This window comes from Scardinius erythrophthalmus (genome assembly GCF_964197995.2).
Source record: "Scardinius erythrophthalmus genome assembly, chromosome: 6".
Lineage (NCBI taxonomy): Eukaryota > Metazoa > Chordata > Actinopteri > Cypriniformes > Leuciscidae > Scardinius > Scardinius erythrophthalmus.
Genome location: NC_138226.1, coordinates 37912153 through 37927208, shown reverse-complemented (window position 1 = coordinate 37927208; position 15056 = coordinate 37912153). Strand labels below are relative to the sequence as shown.

At 36.3% G+C, this 15056-nt stretch overlaps 1 protein-coding gene across 5 annotated transcripts in view; it reads right to left on the bottom strand.

Annotated features, from left to right (window-relative positions):
- The window catches only part of kalrna (kalirin RhoGEF kinase a), a gene marked incomplete at its 5' end in the record, with an annotated part of 258906 nt that overhangs the window by 125903 nt on the left and 117947 nt on the right, over positions 1-15056 (bottom strand). For all 5 annotated transcript variants that reach the window (XM_081368578.1, XM_081368579.1, XM_081368581.1 and 2 more), the window contains 4 exons: positions 6983-7213; positions 9191-9322; positions 9440-9631; positions 13940-14062. In XM_081368578.1, coding sequence (XP_081224704.1) covers positions 6983-7213; positions 9191-9322; positions 9440-9631; positions 13940-14062 — 678 coding nt within the window. The remainder of the gene's footprint in view (positions 1-6982; positions 7214-9190; positions 9323-9439; positions 9632-13939; positions 14063-15056) is intronic.

The following is a 15056-nucleotide window of genomic DNA, read 5'->3' as shown; positions in this document are numbered from 1 at the left end:
TTACCTCATCTTCACCCCACATGTTATCGTTGTTAGTAATAAGTTCTGTTATTGTATTTTAATTTTTTTCTGTAAACTATAACACTAAAAGGCTGCTGTGACTTTGTCTGTTTCAGGAGAGTCTGTTCTCAAAGCAAAAACATGGATGCTGACAATGAAGGGCAGAATCATCATCCAGTTACAACTGCTAACAGACGACTCTTCAGCATTAGCTGTCTATTTTGTCGAATGCAGAATCAGGTAAACCAATATATATATATATATATATTTTTACATTACATTACATTTACATGCATGCATTTGGAAGTCACTTTTATCCAAAGCAACTTACATTGTATTAAGTTTAAATTAAATTATCCATTCCCTGGAAATCTAAGCTACAGGAATGTATTGAAATGTTTTAATGATTTGAATGTAATGTATTATGGGGTAATACCATCCCTGTAGGTTAGGAAATTGGCAAAAATTTGATGATTCGATAGTATTGCATTATTTGGGCCACAATTCAATATTATTGCGCTTCCTAACATTGCGATACAGCAAGTATTGTGATTCGATTCTGCGATATATTGCGATTCATGTCCCCCATATTATTCAAAGACATTACAAAAAATAAGACTGCTTAACTCACTTCAAATGTCACATTAAATCTGTGAACATCTTCTACACATTTACTGGAGGCTAGTGCAAAAACTTTGTCCTTGAACATTCAGGACACAGGACCTTATTACAGAACGTAATTATATGAACGCGTCACCACTGCATTAGCACCAAAAACATGGAGATTTTATTTTAGAGAATAATTACACAACCTATTCGATATACTATAATTCTATAATTAAATAAACTAATCGAATATCCAAAAATGGTGACTCATCCCTGCATGTAATACCTTGTTTTTTTCCCAAAATCTTCACTTAGGTCTCGATTTTCGAAGGGGATTATAAATGTTTCTTCCTTGGTTCGCTTTTATTTAGGCCTATTACATTCACATTCTTTACTGTGGTAAAGTAGAAAAACGTTGTAGGACAGATAGCCTACATTTTTACTTGCACGTCAGATTCATTTCAACACAGTTTTTGCTTGTTATTAGACATGTACGGCGCGTCAAGTTTATTTGATTTTTAGTTTCGCTCTCTTTGGCAGCGCAATTTCAAACATAGCTTAAATGTCTTGCCCTTGTGGAAGATTAAATTCACTTTTCATACCTTTTACAACAAGTAGAAAACATGAAGATATCAGAAAATAGATCGATGGTCTCTTTCCTCCTCGTGTCATCCCTCTCAAAGCACAGAGCGGTATGGCTTCATGTGGAATCACGTGTCTTTGTGTGGAAGTATTAAACGAAAGTTTTTTTTTTTATAGATTTAACTTTTCTATTATGTAAGTTTCTAATATTTACTGATATGTATTTGAATGCTTTACAGGCTTTGTGTTGCTTCTTTGACGGAATTGCTCAAATAAAGACTTTTTTGCTCGAATAAACTACATTTTTTTATTTCAATTTTCATAATAACCCCCCAAACACTGCAGGTAGTTGGTCCATTACCACCACAGTGGTAAAAAAAACTGCCACCGTCACAGCCTTATAACCTATATTGGAATACTTTGCGCTAGTGTATCAATATAATTGCGTGCGCAAAATATCGTGACACTGAACAGAATCGATTTTTCCCCCACCACTACTGTAGGTGGATTCAGAATCAGATGTAGTGCTTTTATTAACGCCAAAGTACATGCAGCATCAAGTTTGAGGGTTAGGGGAAATTCTGCCAACACCGGTCTGAAAAAATTATATATTTTTCCCTGCTTGTGTTTGCAGGTTCATTCTGAGAGTCAACCCTGATGGCACCAAACACCAAAGGCACAGATCAGATGGAAATCTGGAAAGGTCCAAAGAAAAGCATCAGACTGAAACCCTCAGTGTTTCTCATCAGAGAGCTTGTCAACTTTGACTGGCAAAATTACTGAAATGTAACAACACAACACTGACTTTGACTGTATTTTATTGTTTTAAGGCCTGTTTTGCTTTTCAGTGTGTGTACGTTTTTGCCATGCTACAGATATAAATGGTCACCAGGAGATTAATTCTATGGACTTTGGAGATGTTGCCTTTTTTTTTCTTCAGCTAGTGGCTAAAGGTCAAGATTTGTAATTTGTACTTCTAAAACAAAATGTTCAACGATTAAAAAGAATATTATAAGGACAAATGTTTGTGAGTTATTGTGATTTTTTTGGGGGGTGGGGTAATCATAAATTAAAAAAAGAAAATTTAAATGATGAAAAAAAAAAAAAAATCAATACTAATACTGTAAATGAAAATACGGTAATAATACTGTAAATGCAATTACAGTAAATGGTACAGTATACTGTAAGTGAAAATACAGTAATAATACTTTAAAACATTTTACAGTAACTTACTGGCATCCAGCTGCCAGTAAGTTACTGTAAAATTTACAGCAACCTCTTTACAGTGTAGGCTCTGGCTCCGAACCAGCACCAGCTCTGCCTTGGTGGAAAAGGGGTATCAGTCATCGCTGAAAATGCACAGTTCCAAGTAATCTCAGTCATCGCTGGTTAAGATAAGTTCCAAGTCATCTCAGTCATCGCTGGCTAAGATAAGTTCCAAATCGTCTCAGTCATTGCTGGATAAGCCAAGTCATCCTAGTCATCGCTGGTAAAGCCTAGTCCCAAGTCATCTTCATCTCTTCATCCCACCACGTCTTCGTCTTCCTCTTCGTCTTCCAGCACCAAGTCTCCTTAGTCATTCAGTACCAAGTTGTCCACCATTGCGTCTTGCCAGGTCCATCCAGCATCCCTCTCCCTCCTCCTCTGCCAAAGCCATCCAGTACCTGAGCCTCATCTCTGCAGTCTCTCTTCAGCCCTTCAGCAGTCTCTGCCTGAGGCTTCCCAGTCGCCTTGGCCAGTGGATCCCTCAGTTCCACCTCAAACATTCAGACCCCAGGTTCCACATCACCTCTCCAACTCATCGGCTCCATCTTGGCTCAACATAATCCCTCAGGCTCCGCTGGGCTCCCTCATCTCTCTGGCAACACCTTGGTCCATCGTCAACTTCCGTGTCGTCAGCTGCTCCTCAACCCTGCACCCCTCTGGTTCTGCCGGGCTCCTCCTTCCCTCTGATTCCACATTGTCCTCATTCCTACTATCTCCGCCCTTGTTTGCCAAGACTACATCTCCACCTCGGCCACGCCTACCTGCGGCTAAGCCGTGGCCTTCCAGACTAGTGGTGTTGACCTGGGTCTTTGGCTCTTTGGCTCCACCTGGGTCTCCATTTCCACCGGCTTCATCTCAGTCGGTCGTCTCCCTGGTTCCGCCTGGCCTCTCCAACAAGGCTCCACCATGGCACCTCCCTCCATCGGTTCCACTGTGGGCCTTCATCAGGATTTGGCTCTGAGTCATCCTCTTGCTCCTCCTGTCTCCGCTCTGGCTCCTCCCATCATAATGTTACAGTCATGTCTTGATTATTTTCATTGTCTTGTTATGTTTAATTTCTAGTCATAGTTTTCTTTGTCACTGTTTTTTTGCCTGTGTTCTAGTTCATATGGTTTCTGATTAGTTGCACACCTGTTTCTTGTTTTGTTGATCATTCCCTCTGTGTATTTAAGCTTTCAGTTTTCTCAGTTCTTGTTTATTTGTTAACGTTTAACGTTGAGATGTGATGTGTAATACTATTGCTCTTTATGTATATTAAAAAGACTTTTCCTCATCTTTTTCAAACATTGTGACAATGCAATAACTTTGTTGTGGATAGTTACACCACCTTGACATTTTTTAACCAACCAACCAAATACATAAATTAATGTAAAACTTATTTTATTGATTGATTGATTGATTGATTGATTGATTGAACACAAATGTAACACCATTTACCCGTAGGGACTCCTTAATAATTGCAACTGAATGACTGTCACAGTTGGTTTTGAGTTTTGTTCATGTTCTTGTTTTCAGGTCTTCAGGTCTTTTGTTTTACAATGACATTTTACAAAGAAACTTGTCTCACACAATAGTCTAAAATAAAGGTCAAGGAACCATTTTGACCTTTACCAGACAAACACAGGAAACTAAAATATTTGTGTAAAAAAAACAGAGACACTTAGATATTTTATGTCAGACTGGTACAGAAAACTAACTCCATGAAATGGAAATCTCCTGTATATAAAGCAGGCTGTCTCTCACACCTCCCCCAGTCTCCCCCACCATGACTCACAGCCCTTGTTTACTCTGGTTATCAGGGTTTCCCAAGTAACCGAGTCAAGACCACTTGTGAACTCTGCTGATAACCCCATGACTCACTGGTGACCACAACCAATTCATTACTAAGTTCAGAAAAAAAGCAAAGATAACAAAGCAGAACCCCTCTGTTCTTATCAAAAAGGGTGTCTGACTGCCACAGATTGAGGCACAGATCATGTAGAGAACTCTAGGGAAGAGTGTGTTGAATGTAGACAGGCACAAGAGTGTTTTTAAATAAACAGCTCACCCAGAAATTAGCATTTCTCTTATGTGGAAAAAAAGAGGTGTTTCAACAGAATGTTGACAGTGATTTGGCATAGGTGCTGTCAAGCTTCAAAAATGACATTTTCAGGATACACATTCTCATTTTTGGGTGAAGTATTCCTTGTAACTGTAACTTGTAATGAACACAAATATGACTTGTATGTGTATGAGTGTGGGAGGTCTGTTCATTTACTCTAAATAACTCAACCTACTCATTACCTGTATTTAACTACACACTTGAAGATATTTGGCCACATCTCACCCTCCATTACTCAAGAATTGCAAACATTTCAGGGTGAGGCAAACTAACATCACCAAATATGGGTAATAACAACAATCTGTCTCCCAGAAAACATTCAGTATGTTGATATCTCATTCAAATCAATGATCCAAGTTTATCAGAGCCGTATGTTTGTGCTTAAAGAGTTTAGCATTTTTTATTGCATCCACCTGATCAGTGTTTGGAGGGTGAAATCTAACTCCACCAATCAGAGATTGAGTTTCATGCATATCAGAAAATCTGTACATGATGCTTTAACAAATCAGTAGGTCAGATCAACTCTAAACACTCATCTAATGCAAGAGGTCAATTAAATTATTTTCTTTATACATCTACAAATCATATTCATATTCCACCACCTGTTAAATTGACCAATGTTTATATCTATGGTTCTACGAAAATTAAAAATGAAAAAAGTAGATGTTTCATTGTAGATTCTTAAGATCAGTTTAGGGCTGTAAACATCACATTCCTCTCTTGAATTTGCCCACCAGTTTCTGGGTTATCTACATTGTTAATAGATGGGGTTTTAGAAAGAACTATAAAATAAAAAGCATTTAATAAAACTGATAGTTGTGGTCATGGATGCTGATTGGTCAATACAGTTTTCCAATTGACTTATTGACCAGTCAGTCAACTTACAAAAAGCACAATACAGAAACAGCTATGAGGTAAAACACCTATTCAACAAATATTGTGTACAGAGACCATAAAGACTATTAACCTGATTTTACATCACCCTGATATACTTAATATTATTATTGTGCAGTAGATGTTTCTTAAAAACAATCACTCGAAGCAATGCTAAATTCTAAATAAGAAAAAGTACACTTTAGCCTAGTTTTAAAAAGAGTATTTAAATAATACCCTTTAAAAGAATATACTTAAGGGCAAACTGATTGTAATGTTTTCAGACACTTAATTGGATGTTAATTGCAATTGATTGAAAATGTATTATAGTTTAAATTTACATTAAATGCTTTACAGTTCCTCTTCACCCTATTTAAGTACAATGATTTAAGGATTTAAGTAGATCTTTATATGTAATTTCATACTTCTTTGTCTTTAAAGTTTACTGACAAGCATTTCACAAAAAAAAACCTAAATTAACTAAAAATACTTTAATACATTTCTATTGAAACTTGTATTTGAAATTCGTAATGCAACATTTGTAATGATGAAGTTGCAATCTTGTACATTTAAAATATTAACTTTAAATGTAATATTGAATAACAGACTACAGTTAAATTTACAATCAAGTACTTTACATGTGTTTTAGTATGTTCGTTAACACACCAAAATAAGTGTACTTATTTTAAGCACAACAGCAGATTATTGAAACATTATGATTTAAAATGTACACTTTAAAAGTGTGTTAAGAAACATGTCATGAAGGTGTACTATTCAAATACATTTAAGTGGCTTTTTTATTTCATTAATATCACATTATCTGCAAGTACAGTTTTTTAAAACATTCTTTTAAGATTTGGAGTGCACGACAAATACACAAAGTTTATCACTTTGTAAAAAGAAAATTCAGAAGAAAGAATAGAGAGGATTAAAAACAACCAATATGCTGCTCATCATCCCTGAAACTGATACAGGAGTTGAGTAATGTCAATTTTATTGTTGACGGCAATGTGTTTTATTGTTCTCTGCACTGTGCTTGGCCTCTGGCTGGTCTGAATCCAGCCCCCGTTTGGGCTCTTCAGCTCTTTGGTTCTGGTTCAGATCTTGATTTGGCCGGGTCTGTTGGCTGTTTTTCAGGGCTGACCCCGGCCTGATAAACCAGAGCTGAATCCAGGCCCAGAGCTGCCACAGACCCGCTGAAAGAGGCTAATGGAGAGATATTAACTGCTCCTCTGGGCACATATCCAACACTAAGAAAATACTCAAAGAAAAAAAAAAAAACATGCTGTGTAATATAACTGTACAACACTGAATTTATGGTGAACTGTTGTTGACAAATTTCCTCATTCAACATTCTGCACTTCAAAAATATGGATGAATTAAAGCACATCTAAGAAAAGAAAAAAACATGATAACTACTTTATTCCCGTACAAAAAAAAGTACCATGGTAAAGTGATGTGTATATATATTCAGTCTAATTAGGCAACTAGTTAGGAACACTCTGTCAGTGAGAGAGCCTGAGAGAGTGTAGACATATGTGAACATTTATCTACCTGTTGGACGTCCTGCTGGAAGACACAGAGCTGCAGTCTCTGATGCAGTCGAACTTTACGGTGCTGCCAGATGTTCTCCAGACGTCTCTGGTGATGCAGGACCTCATGGACCACGTCCAGAATACAGTGCACGGCTTTAGAGTAGTTAGCTGTTGCAGTCAGAGACTCTGAGTTACCAGGACTCAACGGCCGCTGAAGAACGTCAAGCAAAGCCTTGCCATCCTGACTCACCTGCAGATAGAGATGTGGTCAATGAGATTTTTTAAATGAAACTTTTATTCAGCATTAAATTGATAAAGAGTGACAGCAAAGACACTTATAATGTGACAAGATATTTCTTTTTTTAAATAAATGCTGTTCTTTTGATCTCTCTTATCATCAAAGAATGCTGAAATGTTTTCAACATTAAAAAATAAACATATTAGAATGATTTCTGAAGGATCATGTGACACTGAAGACTAAGAGTAATGATGCTGAAAATTCAGCTTTGATCACAGGAATAAATTACACTTTCAAATATATTCAAATAGAAAACAGTTGAAATTGTAATAATGTCACTGTATTTTTGGTTTTGGTGTATTTTGGTGAGCATAAGCGATTTCTTTCATAAACATAAAAATTAAAAAAGAAATAAAGACCCCAAACTTATCCAAAACCCCAAATGGTAGTGTATTTAAAACGACAATTTCAGTCAGGACCACTTCGCCAAGTAGCCTATATACATTTATTACAATCATAGCATACAGTTAATGTTGGCGGTATGGTTCTGTTCTGGGCAAAACTCCTACGCCTGTCCATGCAGCATTGTTCATTTGATCTAAATGACGTTAGGTCATGTATCTGTGATAGAAACAGAGATCCTCCAGTAGAGACATAGAGTATATTTGATTGTGTTAAACTACCCTTAGTGTTTTATTGTGTACAAAGGTCAGTATGACTTGTTTCCATGTTTTAAACAAGATCTACAACAGAGCACATTCTCTAATGTCAGATCTTTAAACAGAGTCATGGGTAAACGTCTAAAGAGCTTGGAAACACAGGGATACATTTTCAGTCTGAGTATCAGGGGTGGAGATCTGTGAACTAAAGTAGCACAATAACACTGTGGCACTGTTTTCCTGTTGTGTCTTCAGATTAATTAGTGGCGGTTCACTAATTTGTTCTAGTTCAAACAACCTTAGTACAACTGTAGGTTTATTGTTTAACATAAGCACAGAGCCATCCTCAATGGACAGTTTTAGACATGACCCACATCACCTGGTGAAGTTAACTTGGTTAAAAACCACAACTTGATCCTAGAGAACTAGTCAACTACAGACTGATCTTGAATATCCTTTTCCAGTCAAAAATACAAGAAAAGGCAGTATCCTCAAAACTATGTTCCTTCTTAGAGAGAAATGATATCTGCAAGGATTTCCAGTCAGGATTTAGACTCTATCATAGTACTGAGACAGCTCTCATCAGAGTTACAAATTATAAATTGCTTTTATCATCCGATCATGATTGCATCTCTCTATTAGTGTTACTGGACCTTAATGCTGCATTTGACATTATCAAACCCCAACATTCTTTTGAATAGGTTCGGAAATTACATTTTGCATTAGTGGAACTGCATTGCCATGGTTCAGTTTGTACTTATCTGACCATCATCAATTTGTAGAAAATGAAGAGGTTAATAAAAATCATTATGGAGAACAGCAAGGCTCAGTACTAGGACCGCTGCTTTTCATCCTATACATGCTACCCTTGGGAGATATCATTAGAAAACATGGTGTTAGTGTTCACTGTTATACTGATGATACTCAGCTCAATATTTCTTCTGACGACGAAGCATACCAATACACAAAACTGCATAGTTGATATTTAAAAATAAATAAATAAAGGAATAAGCATAATTTGCAAAGTAAATGTATTGTTTTGTAGCCATGAAACATTCATATCATTTATCTTTATTGTGGTCATAACACAAGAATAAATGCTTTTCAAATATTATATTTGATATCACGTCATGTCACTTCACATATCAATCAATCAATCAATCAATCAATCAATCAATCAATCAATCAATCAATCAATCAATCAATCAATCAATCAATCAATCAATCAATCAATCAATCAATCAATCAACATATTATATTATTTGTCTTGTGTTCTGAAAGGAAATCAAAAATTTGATATATGGGATCGTATTGCGAGTTGTGTTCTCACCTCTGTATAAGCTTGTGTGACCTGTTCATAGAGCGTCTGATGATGATGAATGGCCAATTCCAGATCCTGCATCTCTGATGGCAGCCCACCTTCACTGCACATCTTACACCACGCTTCCACACCAGATAGAAACTGCAAAAACAGAGAAACACAGACCAACTATTTCACCACTGCGTCATTTTTAAAAATTTCTAAAAGCTGTTTACATGTTCTGAGAGCTACAGTTGAAGTAAATAAGAAATGTGATACCTGCTCAGATTTCTGATGGAAGACAGCAGACATGGCAAGGATGGTGCTGCGTTCATCAAGAGCAGCGGCAAAGCTCTTCCACTCCTGATCGAGCTGAGTGCTGATCTGTTTGATCTGCTGAGTCGCGTAGTGACCAGCCTCCGACAGCCGGGACGCCACTGACATGATGCGGTTTATGTTCACATATGCATTCTGGAAAATGTGAGATTAGAAATCATTGCAACGTGTGAAGGAGGGAGCAATAAACAAACACGGCAAGATGTCATAAAAACTAGTGTGAATCCATAAACATCATCTTCATATGTCATTTTTATAATTTCATAATTCAAATATGGTTAAAGTGTGCAGCTGAATATTACTGGCAAGGATTTATGGTAAACTAAAATATACTTTAATGTAATTTCTATTCAAAAATGATGTCATTTTTTTTACATTTGTAACGATAAGTTTGAAAAGTAGTACATTTAAAATATATTAACTTAAAATGTAATATCAAATGACATGCTAAAGTTAAAATTATAATTACTTTATATGTGCTTTAGAATGTTAGTAATGACATCAAAATAAGCATACTTCTTATACTCTTAAACCAATCATTTAAAATTTTCTTTGACATTATTACAAAGTGCGCTTTTTTAAAAGTGTAATTAATTGTGTTAAGAACGTCATGAAAGTGTACTCTCTTTTAGTACACTGAAGTGGCCTTTTATTTAATTAATATTGTATTATCTGCAAGTACAGTTTTTAAAATATATTTGTAAGATTTAAAGTACACTACAAGTGCACATTTAGTACAGTTAATCACACTTCTTTCTCACAAGGGATAAATCACTGGTGGTTGTGTGCTACAGTGATTTTACCGCTGATATGGGGTGTTCTTAGGCAAGTAAGTTTAGTTTATTACTTCAGTTTATTAATGGTAATAATTGAAATGAACAATCAATCCATCAAATAATATAACTCACTAGCTGAACTGACCAGCTGTACAAACATCATAGTACTTTGCTACATTCATATACAGTAGAATATGTGGTCTATATAAGTGCTGCTCATCCAGTCTGAACTATATATATATTTTTGAAATGTATTTAAATCATGACACATCTCTGAATATTTTTAACATATGACAAACGTTAATGCTTTTGATCTTGGTGTACTAGATCTACTAGGCAGGTGGAGCTGGGGGAGGTAGAGGGTTTCAGATTGCAGGACCAGTTTACAGCGACCACTGAACCATACCATTTAAATGTGCATTGACATGCGCACTGCTGTTTGCACATAATAACCATTCTCTTAAATTGGTTCTTTATTTGTTTTAAAGGTAACTCTTTATTGTGATGGTCCTCCAACAGACACTCTACTGACTATAAGTAACTTTGCAACTACTGTACATGTCAACTTATTCTAACCCTAACCCTACCAGTCTACTAATACTCTACTAGAACTCTAATGAGAGTTAGTAGACATGTAGGTGCAATGTTACTTCTAGAAAACAGAATGTGTTAAAGGGACCATCAAAATAAAGTGAAACTTATATTTATCACGCAGTAAAAGTACCCCTTCCCGCGCCTGTATCTGTGGATGCGAATCCGAAACAAAGACTGGTGGGATGTTTTCCTGCTCCACTTCACAGATGCTAAGGGAAAGGAGAATTTTAGAATGACGGGACACTCATTTATATGACACTTTATTCAATAGGAAGATCAGCTCGTTCCGCTCCTCATACGTCATTACACTATTTCAACGTCAATGCACATGCTTTCAGTTTCGGTTTTAAATCCGGTCAAGTGTTTACATGTCCTCTTGATCGGATTAGAAATGAAATAAACCACCCCTTTCAATCCAATCCAATCTAAATTTCATTCGGTTCAAGCTCGGATCGATTAAGGCAGATGTTTTCAAAGTGTGGGGCGCGCCTCCCCAGGAGGGCACCAGAGAATGCCAGGGGAGGCGTGGAGAGTGGTAAAAAAAGTATAGCCTGATAATTATTTTAAATTAATTAATTAAAAAAGTTAAATTGTTATTATTCTGAAAATACACTGCAGGTCTTGATGCCCAATTCTGATTTGTTACCTTTATCTGATTAACTGTGACCCATCCGATTCACGTGTTTACACTTGTCATACTATCTGAAATACTATCTATCGCGCACGCTTAAAGGGTTACATTCTCTTGAACGATGAACGAACGCGAAATATGCTTGATGCTAGCTCTGCGATATAAGCAAAGTTCGCCAAACATCACCATGATTTTAAAAGGGCCATCACTGCAGTCTGCGCATATGCTTCAGTTATTGTGTGCGAGAGAGATCTCAGGACTGGTGGGAGCATATTGTGTTTAAATATTGGCTTTAACGAGTAGCAGTGGGTCCGAAATTTTAGAACGAGCAAGCCAACCTTTGATATGTTGTGTCAACGTGCGTCCACATTCCTCTCCTACAACGACACGTTTCGTCGGGCCATCCATTCTTTTGCAGATGCGTGATTCATGCGTTTAATGGGGTTTCTCTTGTCATTAAACCACGGAGATGTTGCCTAATGCCTCGGAAAATCCGATCTGCCTGTTTACATGACAGTCACATTGGAACATATCTGATTTATATCTGATTTATTTCCACATATGAATGAGGCCTGAAACCGATCTCGAAATATCCGAATGTACACGTTTTTTTCCTGTTTACACTGTCATAGAACACATCCGATCTGTGTCACATATGAGCAAAAAATTGTGTCACATTGGGTAAATTTTGTCAAAAGGGAGGGCCACTGTCTTAGACTATGAAAACCCCTGGATTAAGGTGTTTACATGAAGGCTTTTCAGTCCAATTGAGCCGTCAATCCGATTATTAACATATTATTTGGTTGTATATAAATGTAGCCAATGTGATTGCTAGTAGACTGCATGTAAATGACCTATCAGTCTGTGCCATCTACTGCTTTATGAATGAACAAGATACATCTTCTTTCTCTCACAGTAACTACCAAGAGAACTGAAGGGGGAAAGAGCCCTCTTAACCACATTAGACTAATGACACCATGAACACAAATGGACTCATATTAAAACCAAAGCCTAATGAGGCATAAAGCAACATTCGTGCTTGGATAAAGAAGATGAGGATGAATGAACGAGATGAATGAGTGTGTTTGTGTCTCTGAGAACAGATGATTGGGAGCTTGATTAAAGTGGTAGGAGGAATTCTGGCTGGCTGAGAAGACAGCAGGAATTACAGAAACAGTGATTTGAAGAATGAGCTTCTTCAGGACTTGCCTACTGTGTGCATTGACGAACCAATCAGGCAGCATTAGCTGCATACAGAGTGGTAGATTACCCTAGCTATGCTGGTTGAAACTGGTTGAGCTAGTTAACTATGCTCATCAATTCGACTTGAAACAGTTGAACAGCTCAACCACCCTTAAGTGATAGTTATCCTAAAAATAAGAATTCTGCCATCATTTACTCACCTTCATGTTGTTCCAAAGACATAAGATTTTTGTTTAACTTCAGAACACAAATGAAGATACTTTAAATATTTGTCCATCCATTATATATAAATGCGATAAAGACATTGTGAAAGTAATCCAAATTAATAAAGCGGTTTAATCCAAGTCTTCTGAAGAGAAACAATCGTTTTATATGAACATATTTAATTTAGGAATGCTTTTATTCAAATATAAACATTGATCGATGCACATACATATGCATTCAAGTCCTCCAGGGAAGCTGATTTACGAGATGGAAAGTTGTAATTATGACGTCAGGTGCGTTCACATTACTTAGGTTAAAGCAAGATGACAATGTACCTTTTCTACAAAAAATAAATAAAACTAATCAACAATAGTTATTAACTCTATGTATTTAAAATGATGAATAAAGAAAGTGCATCAGGTTTGTTTTTGTTCGTATATTTGACCCGTTATACATTCTAATATAATTGTAAAATACTAAAGGTATCCTATACAACTAAGACAAACAGTTCATTTATTTTAACACATTTACCAGTACTACAGATGCTGGATCTATTGCGTCAGACATGTTTTCTCACTGACAACTCGGAAACTCGAGAATCCAGAGTTTCCTACTCATAATTACGACTTTGCAGTGATTCAAAGCATTCAGTGCATAAGTATGATATAAACACAACAATAGAGTTCATCAAATATGTTCAACAGAAGCAATGTCAATATCAATGTCTTTATGAACTTTTTGAAACATTTGATGGATGAACAAAAATAATGAGGGAATATAAAAAAAAAAATGATGGGTAAGTAAATTTTCATTTTTGAGGGAACTATCCCTTTACCGCACTCTCATGATAGTTCCCGGGTACTGTATTTTACTATTTGGTATGAATTTGTATAGAGTTGTGTTTAGTGGTGGGCCTACAAATGTCAGATTGTACAAATTCATATGAAATGGCCAACTCACTGAAAACCCAGAACTTTAAAGTAGTGACTTTCTACAACACCTCCAAGCAAACAAAATCACCATGGAATGACGTACCATGGAGTTCATGGCGAAGTGGTTGTGCTGAGTCTGTAGCTCCACAGCATGCTGGTAGCTCACACCGATCTCTGTGTGGCTCTGAAGAAACAACTCCTTATTGTGACTGATCCAGTCAAACATCTACAGAAAGATGACAATAGAAAGTCAGTACATGTAATCCTGGACCATTGCTTTATGAAGTTTACACATCACTACGGTCGGTCGGGTTTCATATTAAACAGACAGCACACATAATTAATCAAACACACAGACTAGCGTACGACAGGCTCAGGACAGATAACAGAATGACAAATGTGAAAATTTCAACCGTTTAGTTTTAGCAGGGGATAAGAAATCCATTCATATAAGCATGTTAACATAGGGAGACATCACTGGATTAACAGCGTTTTGTGTTTTAGTAAGAAAAATGACGGATTGTGTACAATCAGAGAGGTTTGCTGGGGAGTTTGGTGTTTTGTCATGAATTAAGATAAATCCACTTGTTGATAAAATGCTATGCTAAAACACAGATATCAGTTGTAGGAGCTTTTAAAGGATTTACACTGTCTGGAACATTCGTCTAGCAATATTTTTTAAACATTAAATGCCTTTTTGTCAGTGTCAGAGTTTACCATTCCCATCTGTGACATCATATACTGTAGGCTACATACACTTGCAGACAAAAAGTATGTGAGCCCTTAGGATTTACCATATATATATATATATATATATATATATATATATATATTAGCTGAATTTTATGACTAGATTATTTACCAATTCTGAATGCTTTTTCAAAGGTATTTAAATCTCTAAGCTGGCTTCTGAAGAAGCTAATTACAGTCAGGATGGAGTCCAAACAATGAGATGATCATATAAAATTGTATGGCCAGTTGATGCATGCTAAATCATATACTGTTGTGACTGTACATGTTTTACACATCAGAGCTTTAGAGAAATATGTATTGCATTGATTAATTCATAAACATGCTTTAATTAACAGATGAAAATACTACATAAGGAATAATAAACAAAGATGCAAATACCAAAGTCATTAAAATTTTGTCCACATGTTTCACCACCATGGCCTCCACTGCTTTCTGAGTGACAGACAATTTATCCTTTAATACTGAAT